This window comes from Hoplias malabaricus, chromosome 1 (assembly GCF_029633855.1).
Source record: "Hoplias malabaricus isolate fHopMal1 chromosome 1, fHopMal1.hap1, whole genome shotgun sequence".
Lineage (NCBI taxonomy): Eukaryota > Metazoa > Chordata > Actinopteri > Characiformes > Erythrinidae > Hoplias > Hoplias malabaricus.
In genome coordinates this window covers 31,663,387-31,682,889 of record NC_089800.1, presented here as the reverse complement: position 1 = coordinate 31,682,889, position 19,503 = coordinate 31,663,387, and the positions used below count along the sequence as shown (strand labels likewise).

Sequence of the window (19,503 nt, the reverse complement as noted above, 5' to 3'; positions counted from 1 at the left end):
GGAACATTACAGACCTCATGAAGGGTTTATGTCACCATGGCTTCTAATCTGTTCACACATGTAAAAATTAGTAGGAAAAAAATAATTACGGTCTTTGACGTCATTTACGATAATATACGTTTTGCTTTATTTGTAGCCATTAGCCAAAATTCAATAGGACAATTCAAGTGAGAACAACTGGGGAAAAAAGTGGGAGAACTATTTGTAAATCATGGGAATGGAAGAAATTAAGATAATTTTACGCAAATGTGAACTACCGGGGTAACAGCCCCAGCACTGGGACGATCAAGGAGCAGTGGAAATAGATTCTCTTTGGGACAAGTTGAAGTGGTAGTGAATCAGAATTCATCGTCCAACATGGCTGACACTAATATTTTGTGGCTGAAAGCAATCAAATCCACACAACAATCATAAGAGAGGGTATTAACTCAATCTTTGTCTTCGCCCTTTTCCAGGTAATAATTTTCACAAAGCAGAATTTTCCAGTTAGCCATATCCTATTGGGCTGACTTTGACGGAGGGCCCATTTTGTGAAATATCCAACAATATCCAAGTCCAACAGAGGTCGCTACAATACAAATATTACTTACTGTGAGGCAAGACCACGTGATCATGTGTTCAGTCTTGGTCTAGAAGTTACAGGGACAAGTGTTTTTTAAAGAATTTTCTCGTAGTAAATATATATATACATAAGTAAAGAATTTGCATATGATCTCTCTGCTAAATCCTAATTTTATTTATTACGGAGACAATACCCAAACAGCAAATATTTCTGGCTCTGGTCTGGCCCACAACCCCCATTTTTATGGCTCTCTTGCCACATGGAATGACAGCACTTGAGTGGACACCCTCTGCTCACAAGGGTACGTAAACACAGAATCAGGGCCCTGTGTTGCCAGAGGTCAGTGCTTGGGCCACTTTTGGCTAACATTCATTTGGCTATGGTCAGCAAAGCCACAAATTGGAACTGATTTGTTGTGTGATGTCTTGCTGAATAAGCATTTTTAATATATAGGCCACTTCTGGGCTAAAATGCAGTTTGCAGCATCAACCATGGAGAGGCATCACCGCATCTCTGCCAGGTGTGTCCCACATCTGCATGCCAGCTGGGTATTTTTGTCGTTTACTCTGACATTAGGTGTATTTGAAGATTGTGAGTGTTGTTGAATGTTTTTAATCAGTGCAAATGCTACAACCCAAGACTCAGTACCATTCTATTCAGTTCTATTCTATGTTTTTCTTCCACAGTTATGACTCTAGGCTCTGTTTTTCTTGCCTCCTTGTCTGTTCTCCACAGTGCTGTGTCCAGTTTTGAAGGCAGCTGGTTCATTATTTTCAGTCAACGCATGCGATAATGGATGCAGCTATCGGATGAATTCTGAACAAAACTCTTTTGCCGGGAGTTGGGTGGATATCAAATGATGTGAAACGCTCTCAGTGCCAGGAGATAATTGTGTGAAGCCGTAGATGATTCCCTCACAATGGCCCAGTAGACAGCAGGAGGATGAGATTACAGTATAATCAGTCCACAAACACTCACAGCCATGTTTATGGACTCTACTGGAGAGAGGGCAATGTTGGACAGGAAAGGGGATTTAGAATTTGATTGTATGCAGCCAATTTCACATTCAATGTGGAGCATAATTCTCTGTATCACTGACTCAACACGAGTCCATCAACTTACACAGACATGTTATTTGGCTTTGGCAGTGTTCTGCTTTATGTTGTTTATTTTAGGTCTGAATGTTCCAGCCTTCGTTCCAGAGTACCTTGTGTTTGTAACAGTTATAAGGTTTTCTGATCTAATAGCTGACCTTTTAAACTCCTGAACTCCAAGGAACCCAAACATGAACCCACTCCTCAGTTCCTCACCCACTGACTCATTTATTCATTCATTCATTCATATCTAGAACTGTTTTATCCTTATCAGGTTCTGGTAGGTTCAGAGCCTACCCAGAATCACTGGACACAAGGCCAGAACACTCAGGACAGAGCATCATACACTCACCAGTCAAGCACCAGTCACCTATGGACAGTTTCACACACTCATCCAGTCACTCACACACACACCTGTGGCACCACTCAAACTCCCAGAGGAGACACATGGGATATTCCTGGACTCTGTTTCTGAGGAGAAACATCTGAGCAGAAGGAGACACAAGTTACAGTCTCCAATGTCTCTCTGACCTCAGTTTTGACCAGGAGACACTACAGAGAAGCTAAGGAGAAACTACAGAGATATAAAGACAACCCTACAGAGATATTAAGGAGACAATACAATGATTTTAAGGAGACACTACAGAGATATCAAAAAGACACTAATGATATACTAAGGTGGAACAACATAGATATTACAGAGAAACACAGAGATATCTTAAGAAGACACTGCAGAAATATTAAGGGAACATTATTGGGATATTAAGGAGGAACTGCATAGACATTTTAAGGAGGAATTACAGAGATCTGACCCTCCCAGGGACAGAGAGGCCAATGATCTGATGGTCTCCTGTCCTTTTCTTACTACAAAAATAACAATAATGTCAAAAATTAACCTCATTGGTACCTAGCCTTGCTAGTCTCTCACTACAGATTCAGCAGGTAGTGAGTGGATTGGAATAACACATGTGAAGTGACTGAAAAGTGGGCCAACCCTACAACAAACCACCCCCTCATCCCAAAGTGAGACACCAGTGAGGAAAGCTTGGTCATTTACACGCCTACACATCTTTACCTGCCCCAAAAGCAAGGATTAGCATTACAAAACAGGGTGTACAACCCCCCCATCCCCCTCACCCAACACCCACACCCCCCTGTACACCCCCCCCACCCCACAAGGAGGAGATTAGAAACTGAACTCTGGTCATTTCGGCTTTAAGACCGAGGACAATGTGCAAGGTGGCTGGGGCTGTAATGTTCTCCAGTGCGTCCTGCTGTTCTCACTGACTAATGACCTTCCTCCCTTCCCCCCCAGCCCTCGCCTCGTCTCTCTTTCCCTCTTCCCTCCTCCTCCTCCTCCTCCTCCACCACCCCTTCCCTCCCTCTCTCTCTCTCTCCCTTAGCCCTCACGCCATCCCCCTGTCCATCCCATCCCCCCCTGCTCTTCTCTCTTGAGGGGTGGGGTCCGGTGGCCTGTGCTTGCTTTTGCTGGAGAGCGGCGTCCATCACAGGTCTTTTAGATTAGCTGCATCACCGCTCTGGACAAAAGAATCCCCCACCAACACCCCGCAATCCACCCCTCCATCCACCTCCCACGCGACCCACCCCCCACCCCCGCTGCTCTGGTGTCCACTGGGCTGGGCTGGAGGAGGGGGATGGATAGATAGCGGTCATGGATTGAAAAGTGAAGCCTCATGGATCTCTGCTGATCTGCAGCCGTCCCTTTTTTTTAAATACAAACCGAACAGAACTCATGTATTTAAAGGGAGGGGTGTATCCCATTTTTTAAATTTTCCACAGTGGATGTGCCCACTAGCACCTGCTATGAGCACATCATGGGTTTGTGAAGGCTATCGCACATAATCCACTGAGATCTCGTAAAGATTTGTCCACAAACTAGTTTGAAAAACTACAGACACAGAAAACAGAATTTAACAAGGACCTGTTGATCAGTTTGAGGAGAAATGGTTTTGAGGGTTGTGTGTTTGAAAAGAGAGAGAGAGACTGCTCATGATCCAACAGCACTATGTAACTTCTGGAGGAGTGTGTGTTCTGACCCGGTTTTATCAGAGCAGCATTAACTCTTTCAGCAGTGTGTGTTCTGACTTCGTTCTATCAGAGCGGAGTTAACCCTTTCAGCAGTGTGTGTCCTGACTTGGTTCTATCAGATCGGCATTAACTGTTTCAGCAGTGTGTGTTCTGACTTGGTTCTATCAAAGCAGCATTAACTTTTTTAGCAGTGTTTGTTCTGACCCAATTCTATCAGTGCAGCATTAACTCTTTCAGCACTTTGTGTTCTAACCCGGTTCTATGAGAGCTGCATTAACTCTTTCTCCCCTCACCATTCGTAATTCCTCTGAACACTTTGGATCTGTTCTGACAACTGCACACCGGGAACACCCCACAGACCAATTCTGGAGACTGACCAAAACATTACAACCACCACAGTGTGGCCCTCAGATCCTTACACTTGCTCCAACATCAACTTTAAGAATAGACCGTTTACTCACTGCTGATATAACCCCCCACTTGCACTTTAGGGCAGTTTCGAGTGGAAGATAAATGAATCTACGCAGCTTTGGCAGGTAGATATTAGGTTGTAAAACACTGGAATATTCCTCTGCAAGTGTTAAAAGTGTGTCTGGGTTTGTGAGAGGCTGAGGCTGAGGCAGGCGCTCAAAAAATGGCTGTGTGAAGAGTGCAAATGTAATATTTTCGTCTTCAGCCCCATCAAAAAATGACCTTTAAATGTGTTAGTTCCTCTCAGCATGGCAGCGCAGCAGCAGACACCTGCTGTTCGTCTGCGGAAGAGAAGAGGAGCAGAACTGTCTCACTGCATGTAGAGAGACGCCCAGAAGGACATTACTGACACCCCCCCCGGAGCCCAGTCACTCAGGAGGAAAGCAGCTCTCTTCTCAGCTCCGGTTCAGCTGGAGACACGTGTCGCTGGGTTCACAGATGAGGAAGAGTCACTTCACAACAACAACAACAACAAGTGCAGAATAAACAATCAGGTTTATAAACCAGACCAGTAGCTCTAGTTTTCATTATTCCTTTAACCCTTGGGCTTGTAAACATCCAATATTAACATCTATAAATATATTTAAGACTGAAAATACTGTCCAAAGATTTACACATGATAACGTAAACACACGTTGTACATCCAAAAATAGTCCATTTCAAGACCTGGAGTATCACAGAACCACACTGCTGTTCAGTAGGCTCGCACTAACACTTTTCTATTAACTGGTTCTGTTCCCATTCATGAACCTAATTTGGAACCATTTTGCATGTTTCCACCAACATAGATTGGTTCCTGAAACTGGTTAAAAAGAAGTTAATTCACAGCTGAAACCAAAGAACAGTGGACTCCTCAGCAGGAACCATGACAGTGTCTGGGCGAATGGAAAAAAAGAAGCTTCAGAAGGAGTTCAGAGTCTGAAATAAAGTGTTATGGCGCAGTGGAGGTGGACAGGTCATTTACAGAGTGTGATAGAAATAAATAAAAAGAAATAAAACAGGAATCTGCTCCGTCTGCCAGACAACTCCATGCCAGAGCATTGCCTAATTTTCTCCACATTCTCTCTCTGTTCTCATGGTTCTCTCTTTTCTGTCTCTGTTCTCGATCGACTCTGATCTGGCGGCGCTGTAAACAGTGGATAAACCATGACTCTGTCCTGACTCTATGCCTTTATCTCTAGCACTGAATTCAAGTTGGTGTGACTGTATGCCATCAAATCCTCACAGCAATGTTCCAGAATCACTACCTAACTTCATTAAGTAGGCTGTGGAGTGATGGAACTCCATCCAATACATGTGTGATTTAAAAAGTCAATTTTATTTGGGATTGTTGAGCAGACACTCAACAATTCACAACAGACACTCCTCACAAATTCACCTACAATTTCCATAATGCCCCAGCAGCTTTCCAAAAACTTAAGCAGCTAATGCTTTCAGGCAGAGCCGGTTTATATCACCTTTTAGCATGAAGTAATGGACATTTGTATTTCAGTGTAAGTCAGCAACACAACAGAGAGCTATGTAAGTAAGTTTATGTCGTATCTGCAATAAAATAATAATAAAAAAGGCTAATTATTTCCATTAATATATAAGTTGCTATCTCAGTGTTTTGAGATACTATTTTGAAATGCTAAGTCAAAACAAAACAAGATATCTTGTTGTTTTAATATATTATAGTAAAAATAATATATTTTTTATTATTTATTATTATATATTGCAGAATAATAATGATATTATCTTAATATATTGACATAGTATCCCAACATAATGAGATAGTGTCACAAAATATTGAGATAGCAACTTGCATATTAATGAAAAATTAAACCATTGGTGCCTTTTGTATCATGTTACATTGTGGAAACAGACTTCCATAGACAGGTAATATTAACTGTATCTACTGTAATCATATACTAAATCATATATTAAGTCTGACATTCCCTGCCCATAGAGACTAAAGAGCAGGTAACACCACAAACAGGACACGTCCTGATCATGTCTGTGTAAGGACTGCCGTTTCTGAATCATTAACTTAGGAACTGTGGAAGGTTAGTTTTTAAATAATTCCCTCTCATTTTCACTGAAGCCCATGTGTTTTACACAGTTGTAGTGACTCTTCCTTGATTGGCTTGTTTTACAGACATTACTCTGTTGTTTAAAACATCTATTTTAGTGTCAAGTACTTCCATGTCGCTGATATAATATCAACTCCAACTGTTGACATGATGGCCATGATTGCTAGCTAACTTTACGTACTGCTGATTACTGATGGCGCTTTGCATTAGTGCAGAGAAATGACCAAGAGTTGTTACAATGTTAGCTTGTGACAAGTAAAATTTTAAAATTTCAATATTTTTAACATGATTTTTCATACTTGTTTTTCTTTGTCAATCACCTATTTTAGCCTTTTCCTGTACATATGTTAGCCATCATCTTAGTCAATATGTCATGGGATGCTCATCCTATTGGATGAGAGATACAGGCATAATCAAGGAAGTGTAGAACATGTCGTTAACTAGCAGCTTGTTATTAGAGGTTGGTATTTTTCATCTTGTTATTGTCTATAAGACCTTTGTATGTAGAGTGTGTTGATTAGGGTAAATGTCTTTTGTTTTGTAAGTGTAAAGTCTATGTGGGAGTAGTACTGCTGTACATTAAACTCTGACACACCCTGTTTGTGTATATATATATTTATAGTCGCTGTCCAAATAGTAACTTCACAGGAGAAGGAAGAAACAAGAAACGTTCTTAAATTTAAATGGAAGTCAACATAAAATGTTTTTATTCAGAACCATTTTGGTTATTGGTTCATTCGTCACAGTGTGAAGGACAGCTGCTCTGTTCAAATGATGCAGTAAACTAAACAGCCACAAACATGGAGATACAAGTTTTTAATTGGACAGTGATGATATGCATATTTTTACTGTTAATTTGATTTCTCATTCATGGAAGAATTTAATGTGAAATCACTTCATATATTTAGAGTTCAGCAGGTTTTTTACTGAGCAGATGTGTACAGCCTAGCCACTCTAAACTCTGCGAGCCCCCAAGTACCACAAGCAGTACAGAAATACCCCTGCTACTGATTAATTCCCCTCAGTTCAGGAGCAACACTTTATGTGAGGTGGGGAAAAAAAACACATTGTGCTGCTCAGGTCTGTCATGGAGCGAATGGAAAAAAAGGGCCACGCATCTGAATGTGAGGACGATTATTTCAGTTCCACATGAAATTTGTTTGTTCCACATTTGAAATTGGAACAAGCGCACACACACACACACACACACAGTAAATAAAGGAGGTGGCAGGAAGTGTTCAATAATAAGTGAAAGTGTCTGAGTGCTGTGGTGGTTTCGCTTTCCGTCCACCACTTCACAGGAACTGCGTTCTGACCGAGAAAGATATGATCAGTGAGACTCACAGCTTCAGAGTCATTATCAGATTCAGTCTGATTCAGTCTGACAGAATTCTCCGAAAACTGCCCCCTCCTCACACGCGGCCTTCAGCAGAACTACAGCCAGCACCACCGCAAACCCACCCCCACCCACCACGGCTTTAAATGGGGGACACAGCAGGAGGAAGAACCGGGGGCATAAAGGGGGAGAGAGAGAGAGGCAGAAACAGAGAGAGACCGAGATCTGCAAAGTGTTCTACATTGAATTCAGTAATAAACACCTGTCCCTCCCAGCCCTGACCACCGCAAACAAACTCCCGTATCTGAGAGAAACACACACACACAGCCCTGACCCCCACAATCAGGTTCCCGTATCTGCTGTGAGAACACGGAGAGCTGCAATCTCGCAGCCCAATACGTCCTGCTACTGTGGCCAGTTTCACACACTGACCTAGTCACCCTTGTGGAAAGTTTCACAAATTCACCCAGTCACACATACACCTGTGGAGTCCACTGAACACCAGAACACTGTCCAGTGCTGTGTCTACAGTTCACACACTGAAATACAGGGAATTTTGAAAATATTGGTGCAATTCCCCTTCAGTTTAAGTGAATGGAGTTGTTTCTTTGTGTTGCTCTTTTTTTGCAGAGTGATAATCTTTACTGTGTGTGTGTGTTTGTGTGTGTATGAATTTGTAATAGGACGTGTGTGGGGGATGAGCTTACCAGTGTGTAAGTGTGTCAGCGTGTGTGCATTTGGGTGGGGGATGAATCAGTGTGTGTGTGTGTGTGTGTGTGTGAGACACTCATCATCCAGTCAGCAATTGATGCTCTGCCTCTCGCCCTCAATGTCACAAGCAACACATCCATCTCCGGGGGAAACTGGAGGTGTGAGTGTGTGTGTGTGTGCTTGTCTTGCTATCCCTGTGAGGACCCAACTGTCCTCACAATGACAGAACAATGACAAATTACAAGTGGGAATTTTTTTTACCACAGTTTGACCTCTGTCTGAGAAATAAAACATATAGAGTTATTCGAACACTAAAATAACCCCAGAAAGAATAAAATGGAATTATAAAATCCCAAGGACACAGTGTCTTTGCTGTGAAGCACTGAACAGCACCCCCTAGTTGGGCAGCTCTTAAAGCGTGAGTGAGTGAGTGAGTTCATAAGTAAGTGACTGAGTTTGTGAGTGACTGAATGTGTTAGTATGAACATATGTATGAGTGAGTGAATATTTGGGTGAGTGAATTAGCATGTGAATGACAGATTGAGGTTATGTGAATGAGTGTGCGAGTATGAAAGTATGAAATTAAGTGAGGGGGGAGTGTGTTAAAGGCCCAGCAGTGCAGTAAGGCATCCCACAAGGTTCAGATTTAGGACCCTTAAGGGATGTAAATGTTTAAGGTTACAGTTAGGTTGAGGTTTGTGTACAATTCTTGCCTCTTGTAATGCCCATGAATATACAGGTCCTCACAAGTATAACAAAACCAGTATACATAAATTCAGGTTCTGAATCCTCAATGTGTAGCAGGAGGACCTCCCCCCTCCCCGTGTGTCATGAGAGCAGGTTACCGTGATCAATCACAGTGGAAAGATGGAGAGGCTGAGGGTCGTTGTCAGGGCGACAGAAAATCTCTCCATCCGAGAGACAGGTGGCAGGGCCGGAACGCCGGGAATAACGTGTCTATAAACCCGGAATAGAAATCAGTGTGTGTGTGGGCCTCTCTCTGGAGCAGAAGGACCTTCACCAGTAGTTGTTTCTCTCTTCACTGCAGCAACTTCTATGACTTTAGGATGGGCTTTATGTTATTTGGAACATTGCTGTAAGGATTTGATTGTGTTCAGCCACATAAACCTGAGTGAGGTCAGTTATTGGAGTTGGATGATTGGTATTGGGGGGTGGGTGTCTGGGGTTTCCTAGCCACCTACATACTGCAGTTTCTGCAGTGCTGAGCCCAAAGTAGCAACAGAGGCTTCATTCTCCCTGTTAGAGCTCAGTGGAGCATCACAATGAGTATGTTTATATACACAATTATTCAAGCGCGCATGTAAACAGCACACTCCCATTTCTGAGATCAGATTAAGGTCTGGAATCAGACTAAAATTAAAAAACATACACAGATTTCTTTCAGTTCTCAGTCCAATTTCCCTGTCTGCGTATGCGCAGAAATGTAACCAGAACAGATTACAGCGTTTTTGACACATTCTGATAAGTACCACTTCCGCCAGTCTTCATTGCGAACATGCGTTCAACCGCTCGGTCTCTTTGTAATGGAGGGACACACTGCGTTTAAAAGAACAGATTCATTCATTTATCTGTAACTGCTTATCCAGTTCAGGGTCGCGGTGGGCCCAGAGCCTACCTGGAATCATTGGGCGCAAGGCAGGAATACACCCTGGAGGGGGCACCAGTCCTTCAGAGGGCAACACAGTCACTCACACCTACAAACACTTGAGTCGCCAATACACCTACCAATGTCCAATGTGTGTTTTTGGACCGTGGGAGCAAATCAGAGCACGCGGAGAAAACCCATGCGGACACGGGAAGAACATAAAAGAACAGATGCTCATTTAAAAAATAATAAATAAAAAGCAGCAGCTGTGTGGAGAAAGCTGTAAGAAGAGCAGCACCGAGTAATATTAGAAATTATGGGACACAGATCCATATTCACAGGTAAAGTGGGTCTGTGTTTAGCAGGAGGTTTGTGTCACACCTCTGAAGTTATTGGCTGTTGTGAAGCAGAAATCAGATTATTGCTGGACTCACCACTTTTCCCATTATCTGATTTCCAAAGGGTATGTAAACACACGATTTCAAAAATGTAATTTTAACTTAGAATACTACCCTGAAGTAAATACATATCTGAAATACCTGGTATTTACTGTAACAAAGTGCCCAATTTATTAAACTTTGCTGCCCCTGATTGACCCAGTTTTTCTTCACAACGTACCCCACAGAGGTGGTTGTTTTAAACCTGGAACAGTATCTCACACCATCTGGCCACTAGCGATCAGTATCACAACAGCATGTGGCTTATATTTAGAGCAGTTACAGATATTTCACTAACTTAAAGTGTGAATAAGCAAGTGTTCTAAAGTAGAAGCCTGTCAGTGTGAAGGGTCCTCACACACAGAGCAGCCCCTACCTTCCACATACATTCAGACCCTGGGCTCAAAGCCAGAATCAGCCCAATCTCAGACTTCACACAGTATATCACATGCCTGACCCGAGAGAGAGAGGGAACAGTACAAGGGGGGGGGGGGGGGGGTGGAAAAATGAAATAAACGGAGAACGAGAACAGCAAGAAATTTGAGGGAGACTGAAAAATGAGAATAGAGAAAACAGAGAGAGAAAAGAATAAGGAGAGACAAGAGGAGTGAGAATAGAGAATGGAAAGTGCGAAGGGGGAAAAAAAAATCATAAAAATAAAGAATGGATGAGAGAAAACAATGAGGGGGGGGGAATGAGGAGATAAGAGGGAGAACGAGATGTGGAAATAGTGAGAACTCCAGTGTGTATAAAGGTGGTGTAGACGGTGGTCAGTGGAGCAGATGGTGGTCTCTTCTGTCCAAACATGTTTCATCACACACTCCACACCCCTCCGCACATCCCTCTCTCTGTTTATAATGGACCAGACACGCAACTAACACTCCTCCCTCTTCCTCTCCATCTATCCTTTGGGTTTATTAGGGACCACAAACCCCCAACTCCATATAATCCTCTCCCCTCTATTCATTCCTCTAACCTCTTCTCAGCAGCACTGCTGTGTCTGATCCGCTCGTACCACCACATCAGTGTCACTGCAGTGCTGAGAATGATCCACCATCCAAATCATACCTGCTCTGTGGGGGTGCCGAGTCCTGAAGATCAGGAAAGGGAGCTAAAAAAGTATGCAGAGCAACATGTGGTTAGTGGAGCTGACAGCGGGGACAGGGGGTGATTTTAATGTTATGGAAGACAAGTGGAAGCAAACAGAGGCAGTGTTGGTTTCTAGGCGAATATCATGAGTCACTTTTATTAAAAGCATCATTACTACAGTTGGCAGCAATTTACAGTTCATCATACACGATGTTTCCAAACAAAAACAACCGAGAAACAAATCAAATAACAAACAAAAAAAAATAATAATAAAAAGAGGAAAAAAGGGACAAAAAGGAGAAACAAAACATTTACAACGTTTATGTCTGTAAACTTCAAGGCTAGTTAGAATTGAGGTAATGCTGTTCAGCTTTGTGGCTAAAGTAACAAAAAGAGTCCGTTCAGAAAGATAAAGGTACCTGATTTCATCCTTACACCAGTGCATCAGCATGGAGCTCGCGAGGCTGACAACTACAACCTCACGTTGGGGTCTTAACTTTAGTTTCACATCGTTTATTTCCGTCTCCACACCTTTCTCCGGCGTCTGCGTCAGTAAAATCGAACATTCAAAAGCTGCCTTCGTTATTGCTGTCTCCACAGGCCGAGATGTCCTCACCCGTATCGATTGTCAGTGTGAGAGACTTGTTTTGAACAGTCAGAGTGTAGGCTAATGATATGTGAGAACTTCATCCCTCCCTCTCAGCAGAACAGAACGACGAAAACAACAACAAAAAAAAAGACGTTTTTGTTTATTCCTTTTTTTTCAGCAGCAGAGTCGCTTTAATGCCGTTAAAAGTTTAAAGTAGCCACTGAAAAAAATAATAAAAATACGAGATGCTACTCATTTGTTACTTCGTTGTCGTCCAACAGTAGAGAGAGTAAAATAAAATAACCAACGAAAACAAAATGAATAGAAGAAGCAGCACAGCACTATCGGAACGAGTTATTCCTAATAATTATAATAATAATAACAACAAAACAATAACAATATTTCAGTTTCCTCCTCTCCTAGAAAGAATAGCACCACCCAGTGCTCAACGACAAAAAAAATAAAAAAATAAAAAAAAAATAAAAAAAGGGGGAAAAAAAAAGGGAAAAAAAAAAATAAATCAACAAAACAAAAACAAAACCCTTTTGACATCCACAGCTCTACTACTGCTCCGTTCCTCACCACAGAGACAGCGTTCTCGTGTTCCCCTTCTTGTTTACAAGTCATGAAGACTTATCTGGTCCATAAAAACTTCTGGGACATCAGGGATGTTGAGGATGAAGTTGTAAACAGCAGGACTAAGCTCGCGTGTCGTAGAGTTTTTAAAAGCCCCGGGGTTCACTCTGTTCAAGTTCAGTCGCTTTTGTCTTCCTCTTCGTCTCCGGGTTCTTCCTCCTCCTCCTCGTCATCCTCCAGAGAGTCCAGTTCCTCTGTGGGTCCGGCAAGGTCTTCGCCCAGAACTGAGGAGTCAGCCGTTTTGTTCTGACTCTCCTCCGAGTCGCTGTCATCCAGGACGTTCTCCGCAGCGGAGGCGGTGGGTTTTAAGGCGCTATGATCTTGGTTCTCCTCTTTGTTTGGTTCTTTCTCAGCTCCCAGAGACCCGGACATGGCGTTCTGGAGGTCTGCCAGAGCCGCTGGGGAGAAGCTGGGCAGACCCAGGCCCGCCAGACCCGGGGGCAGGAACATTGAGGGGTAAAAGAGGCCTGGAGCCATGGTGGAGAGCAGGAAAGGGTTAAATGCCAGGGCATTGGTGGACATCCCTGCAGCGGCTGCAGCGAGAGCAGCTTCGCCGTTTGTTTCTGGAGCTTCAGAGGTTTTCTCTGCCTCTTTCCCACTTTCCTTCCCCACCTCCTCCTTGCTCTTCTCCGCTGTCTCCTCCTCGGGTTTCTTGGGCTGTGACTTGTCCTCGGCTCCTTGCTGTTCTGGAGGTGCCGAGCTGTTTGCCACTGCCGCAGCCGCTGCCAAGTTCCCTCCGAAGAGTCCTCCGAGGCTGAACATGTTGGGCAGCGCTCCCATCCCTGGAAGCATGAGCGGCAGCATCGCGGTGGTGTGTTTAGCATCTGCGCTGGCTCCCAGCGCCGGAGAGAAGCCCATCAGCCCAGCAGCCAGCTGTAAACTCTGCAGACTTTGTAGGTTCTGCAGACTCTGGAGGTCCACTCCTCCAAAAAGGCCGTTCATCAGTAAAGGGTTAACTCCAGATGTGGAAGCAGCAGCTGCCTGGGCTGCCGCAGCAGCCGCCGCTTTTGCGATCTCAGACTTTGGGCGTCTGCCTCGCCGCCGCACACCTTCCTCCCGCACCACCGGACCCGTCAGCAGCCGGTCAAACATGGACTCGGGCAGGAAACCCTGGGAAACAACACAGTGTTAGAACAAAAGCCTCAGGGAAGGTGCACGGAATCATAGCACATATAAATACAAAATTAACAGACAAAGCACACAGCATATATGCCAAACAGTGTCATACAGGAGTCAGAACCAGTGCAGAGGCCTGTGGCAGAGAGACTCACTCGCCTGCTGCAACAGCAATATATGGTCAACATGTGGTCGATTGTCCAATATATTGGAATAAAAAAAATAGTCGTTTTCAAAAATTTTAGGTCACTGATATAAAGATTAAGAGCATAACAGAGTTACACCTCCTCAAAGAATTTAACACAAATCCTTAAAAATATACAGATACTAGAATTGGAAAATTAAAACCGTATTAATATACTACTTTAATGTATATAAAATAAAGCCACAATTAAAAAAAAAATCCATGTAATGGCTTTTTAAGCATTTAATTGTAATTCAAAATTCTCAACGCGTATTAAAAATGACCTTTTTCAATTTTTCTTCAACAAAAAAGGTATTAATACGATATGTTCCCAACCTCTAACACTGACATCCCCATCTTTTGTATTTTTGGATGCAATGTTATCCCCAAGAAGAGAACAAATCCATCACATGCTTCTGCAGTGCTATTTCCTGATGAAGCTCATAACGAAAGCAGCAGCCATTAAATTCTTCACTTTTCACACTACTTTTTTTTGGTTATTTATTGTTGAATAAAATGATAATTGTTCATTTTGAAACCATGCAACAGTCATTATAAAATAAAAGTGCCGGAGAATTATGTTACACTAACACTTTGTACACCTAGTATTTACTGTGACAGTCTTACTCACCGATTGTTTGACGATGTCGGTCCAGTCTGGAGAGACGGAGAACTCTGGATTCTCCACCAGCCAGCGTGGCAAATCCTTCATCGGAGGAGCCATAGCACCACCCATCTGCCACCAGGAGAGAGAGGATGTTAACACTTTTAAAAAGAAGAAAGAAGAGTCGACAGACTCTGCCACCGAAGTCCCGTAGTGACACTTGCCTTTCTCCCGTTCCTCTTGTTGACCACTGGGACTCTCTCCTCTCCGGTCAGAGTGTTGATGTCGATTTTGTTTGGGTTACGACAGCGGTGTCTCTTCTGCTTCGGTTTGGCCAACTGTGAGAGGAGGAGCTCCTCATTCTTCTGCAAATAAACAAGACAACAAGGCATAAGATATCAGCCAGACTCTGTGGTCTCAGATTTTATTTCATTACTGTCTGGGACTTTAGGTGGGATACACCAACTATGTGTTACACTATGTATCTGCACTATATATCTTGGGGATTTGGAGACCCTTCTGATGTAAATGTGTAGTTGCAATTGCAAGTGACTGAAAATCAGAGATTTTTTGAGGTCTGTCAACATGGAAACAGTGCTGTAGGTCACTGATTGGTCTCCAAAGTGAAGATTTGTGAAAACGCCATCGTCTCTGTTCACGTCTGGACGAGGAAAGCTGATGTCACAGCGTGTCTGTCTCTGTATGAAACAGAAACAGCTTCTCACTCCCTCTATAGTCAACTACATCAGTCAAACTACACTGTACACACACTGACAGCACTACATTTTAGATTCCCACATATGAATAAATACAAATGATGTGTATTAGAAATATATAATACACTGTTAAGGTCTAGATTCAGTAATTTCATGATTTGTGTAGTGCACTACATAGGGAGTATGAAGTGATTTGGGATTAAACCTGTTCATGCTTCATGGGGTTTTGATGCCTCTTTTTAAGAGGTACTATGGTACCCTACTGGACAGGAATAAGAATGCAGCCATTTTCGTATTCGTCGGGACGGGGAGATTTTCAAAATGGAAGAAGATTTTAATAATGTGGATGAGGCCTAAGGGGTTACCTGAGCAATTCTGAGTGCGCTCAAGTGGACCAACTATAAAAACTGCCTGTTTTAATCCACAACAACCCCGAGTCAGAACCTTTTCACCCTAAAACTTAGTAATGGATCGATTCTCAAAACTAAAGCTTAAGGAACTCTTCCTAATCAGAATCCAAGTGGTACATCTTAAACTCTAATATGGATCGGCTTTGTACACACTCATGTCTGTTCCTGATCTGTGAAGCACTGAGTACCAGTCGCAGTGTGATACATGTGCTCTTCTATCTCTTACTGGTATGTATCCAGGCATGTCCATGGTGTAGTTGGGGTTTTGTCTGAGCCACTCCCTCAGGTCCTTGGAGCTTGCTGCCTCCTCGGGCTTGGTGCCGCTGTCATCCATTGCAGCGCTGGGCACCTTCGCTGCTGCAGCTGGAATGTGTCTCTGTGCACCGTCCACAAAAGCTTTGGTCCTGTCTGAATTCTCCTGAGACACAGGTTGAGAAGAAGCATTAGATGGGGATTATAAAGTCACACGAACGTCTGAAATCTCACGTCTGATGACAGTTAACTTTCAAATCCAACAAATCAGGAATTAACATTATATCTCTCTCTAGAGATGGCAAGCATAAAATATGACCCTAGTGTAGTCTGTCATCTTCACTTCAGCACGTTTCTCATGCAAAGTGCTCTCTACAGTCAGAAAAACTGTCAATGTGGTGGTACCCTCAAGGGAACATATACTGTACCTTTAGGAACAAAACAACCTTCTATATTAATTGTAGATTTTAAAGATGTATTGATTTCATTCGCCCCATTTCATCTCCAGGACTTTTAGTCTGCTCTTTTATTTTACACAGTTCTATAATAAAAAATTACAGATATGCCCCTCTACTACTGGAGAAGAGACTAATGACTTTAGGGAGCAAAACTGGACTTTAACACCACTGCTGTATCTTTAAAGGTACATTACAAGGATTGTACCTTTAGTGACAGTATCTTTTTTCCCCCTGAGTGTGTACACAGTGCTTCATCATAAAACAAGAGAAACAGCACACTACAACCTGGTCTAAAAGCTACATTCTGTAAAACACCAAACAAACCTGGTTCAGCATGTTTACTCATGATCTAACTCAAACACTAGATTAAAAGTGGGTTTTAAGGGATTTCTTAGAAAAGGATGCAAAGTCAGAATTCCTGATCTTAAGGGAAGATCCATGAGAAGTCCCTGCTTTGCTTCAATTTAATCCTTGGAACGACCAGAGGCCCCTGATTAGAGGGTGACCTGACACTTATATATGGAGCTATTCTTTCGTGAATGAACTTCACAATGTAATTCCCTATAATGAAGAACCAGGGCTTAAAATTATTCATAAAATTTCACCGGCAGAGCCATTTGGGCTGATGTTCCCTATGCTTTGTTATGATTAAAAGATAAGCAGAGGCCTTTTGGACTAAGATCTTTTCTCTGCTTCTTGACTGAGGTAAGAATAGAGTGCTATAGTCCAGATGATATGAGACAAAAGCTTGAATCTCTTCTCTTTGCACAATTACTACAAATTTAACTGAAAATTTCCACATATTCCTCAGAGACTAAAAATAGGGAATTTGAATGATCACATTTGTATTTACTTATCCACATACATTTTGATTTCTGCAAGTTTTTATCCAACTTTCTACCCAATTATTAGTCGTCTTCACCTCCCCCTGATCACTCACAGTGCCCTGTCTCAGGACTTCGGAAGAGAACCCGTTCTTTACCCAAGACACAAGAACAACAACTTTTTAAACTCGACCACTAAACACACTGGAGGAGAATGCAAACTGCCCAGATCTGTCATCATCCGCAAACTCCCACACTACATGACACCATGAGCAGAGACGGGGAGAAAACCGGGGGCCATCCCACCCACCCAGAGAACCAAATATGGCCAGCACTGCTCTAGGACGCCTCAGTCACCAAAGGCTGGGAATCACTGGGGATTGAACCAGCAACCTTCTGATGATAGGGTCTTAAAGATGGTGGTTATAGATCTAATTTTGTTAGAAAACTCCAAAGAAAGTTGTCAGGAATCAAAGCCGTACCACATTGAGCCGTCCTCGCTTGCTGCCCATGAATAGCAACTCCAGGCCCTCCACGTTTTTCCTGCGTCCTCTCCTCCTGGGAGTAGGCAGCTCTGCCTCCAGCAGCGAGCCGTTGGGTCTGGATGCTCCTCCGGCCTGCAGCAGCTCCATCTGGGCCTTCAGGGATCCGGGAAACATGGCTGAGGAGGAAGAGGAGGAGGAAGGGTGCAGGACACTAGTCAGGTCCATAGCCTGTGCCTGACCCTCAGCAGCGTGAGACTCCCTCAGCTGAGCCACCATCTCCATCAGGTTACGGCGCTTTGCTGCCCTCTCTGCCTCAATCTCCACCTTCCTCCTCCTCCGTCTCCTCTGCCGGGGAACGGACAGACTCAGAGTTTCATCCTGAGGAGGAGAAGCAGAAGAAATGTAGAGAGATGTTACAGCAGAGCTGGAAAACACAATAGTGAGGTATAAATCCTCTAAGCATTCAGCTATGAAAAAGTGGAACTGTCGTCTATAGGGAGGTGGAAGGAGCTGTGATCCAGAACAATCATCCAAACTCATTAATGACGCTTATCCACTGCATGGTCATGAACACAGGTCCTTCATCAGTTCAGACAAATCAGTAGAATCTGGTCCTTCCTTGTTGCAGCATTCAGCTCTCGCTGGATTCTTTCGTCAGCCACCGATCGAAGGAACGTTTGAACCTCTTCAAAAGACCACAGTAATTTTACAAGCTGTCATCGTGAGTCGGATAAAAACACGTGATCTCTGCTGTTGCAGGAGATTTTACAGATGGCGAGTTTGTCCAGGATGTCTTCATTGTGTGGCGTAGAGTGACAAATCTAGGAACAATCAGGTTTACACATCGCAGTTTAGTCTCTACTCGGCTCGCTAAGAACCATGAGAGAACGGACAAAAAAAAGAACCCGGTTTCAGGACCAGGAATACCTGATGGAGAAGCAGAGTACAGACCGTGCAGTGGAAAAGTGCCATAATGTTTATGCAGCTGCCATTAAATGCTCACAGCAATATTGAAGAGGCAGGTAGTGCAGATTAAAGGGCTTTTGCGAAGGGGTTTAAATAAGCTGGGGGTGGGGAGATGGACTTGCCTTGTTGACCTGTGGTGACAGGGTGAGGTCCTCACTGCCGCTGTAGCTGGTTTGGCTCACCATGGACAGATCTCCCAGCGTCCTCCTGGGCAGTGGGCTGTCCGTTGCCATGGTGCCGTAACCAGGCAACAGCCCCGGGAAGTCAAAGAACTGCCTGCGGTTGGAAGGCCACTTGCCCTTGATGACCGCTTCACAGATGTTGTCCATACGATTGATCATCACCCTGTCCTGCAATACAAACACAGCAGAGAAGCAGGAAACGTGAGTGTGCGCACGCATTTGTAATGAAATCCTGAGCACACAAAGGAAAAAAAGAGGACCTGGAAAAAGGAGAAACCAACGGTTGTAATAAACTTGCTACCTTTGCTTTCAACTATTACTTAAAGATACACCAATCTCTATAAAGACTTACTCTAACAAGTGTTAGCTGTTTATAACGACGCATAAGGCTACAAATGTCCATATAAGCCGTTATAAACCTCTATAAATGTGTATAATTCTGAAAGATGACATTCAATACAGATTTACTAGATCCTGCAGTGTGTAAGGTTTAGTAGTAAAGCTGCAAATTGCAGGCAATTAACTGGAGTTGACCCTCCCCCACCCCTCCACCTCTAATAGAAAGGAAAGTTGCTCTAGAGCCAGTGTTTGCGATGTCTGTTCTGGCCTACTCTAGAAACATTATACAGCAAGATCCAAGATGGCATCCTCTGT

General features: G+C 43.4%; 1 protein-coding gene and 1 long non-coding RNA gene across 2 annotated transcripts in view; one reads left to right on the top strand and one right to left on the bottom strand.

Moving 5' to 3' along the window:
• The first annotated feature begins 743 nt into the window (after positions 1-743).
• Positions 744-1,805, top strand: LOC136687854 (uncharacterized). The gene is made up of 3 exons (XR_010800580.1): positions 744-863; positions 1,016-1,082; positions 1,298-1,805. It is a non-coding gene; the product is annotated as an uncharacterized lncRNA (long non-coding RNA).
• A 9,762-nt stretch (positions 1,806-11,567) lies between these two features.
• chd7 (chromodomain helicase DNA binding protein 7) overlaps positions 11,568-19,503 on the bottom strand; it is an 86,679-nt gene continuing 78,743 nt past the window's right edge. The window contains exons 36-41 of the mRNA XM_066662354.1: positions 18,790-19,017; positions 17,699-18,079; positions 15,909-16,100; positions 14,781-14,921; positions 14,584-14,688; positions 11,568-13,762 (exon numbers count right to left, since the gene is read on the bottom strand). Coding sequence (XP_066518451.1) covers positions 12,770-13,762; positions 14,584-14,688; positions 14,781-14,921; positions 15,909-16,100; positions 17,699-18,079; positions 18,790-19,017 — 2,040 coding nt within the window. The 3' untranslated portion in view covers positions 11,568-12,769. The remainder of the gene's footprint in view (positions 13,763-14,583; positions 14,689-14,780; positions 14,922-15,908; positions 16,101-17,698; positions 18,080-18,789; positions 19,018-19,503) is intronic.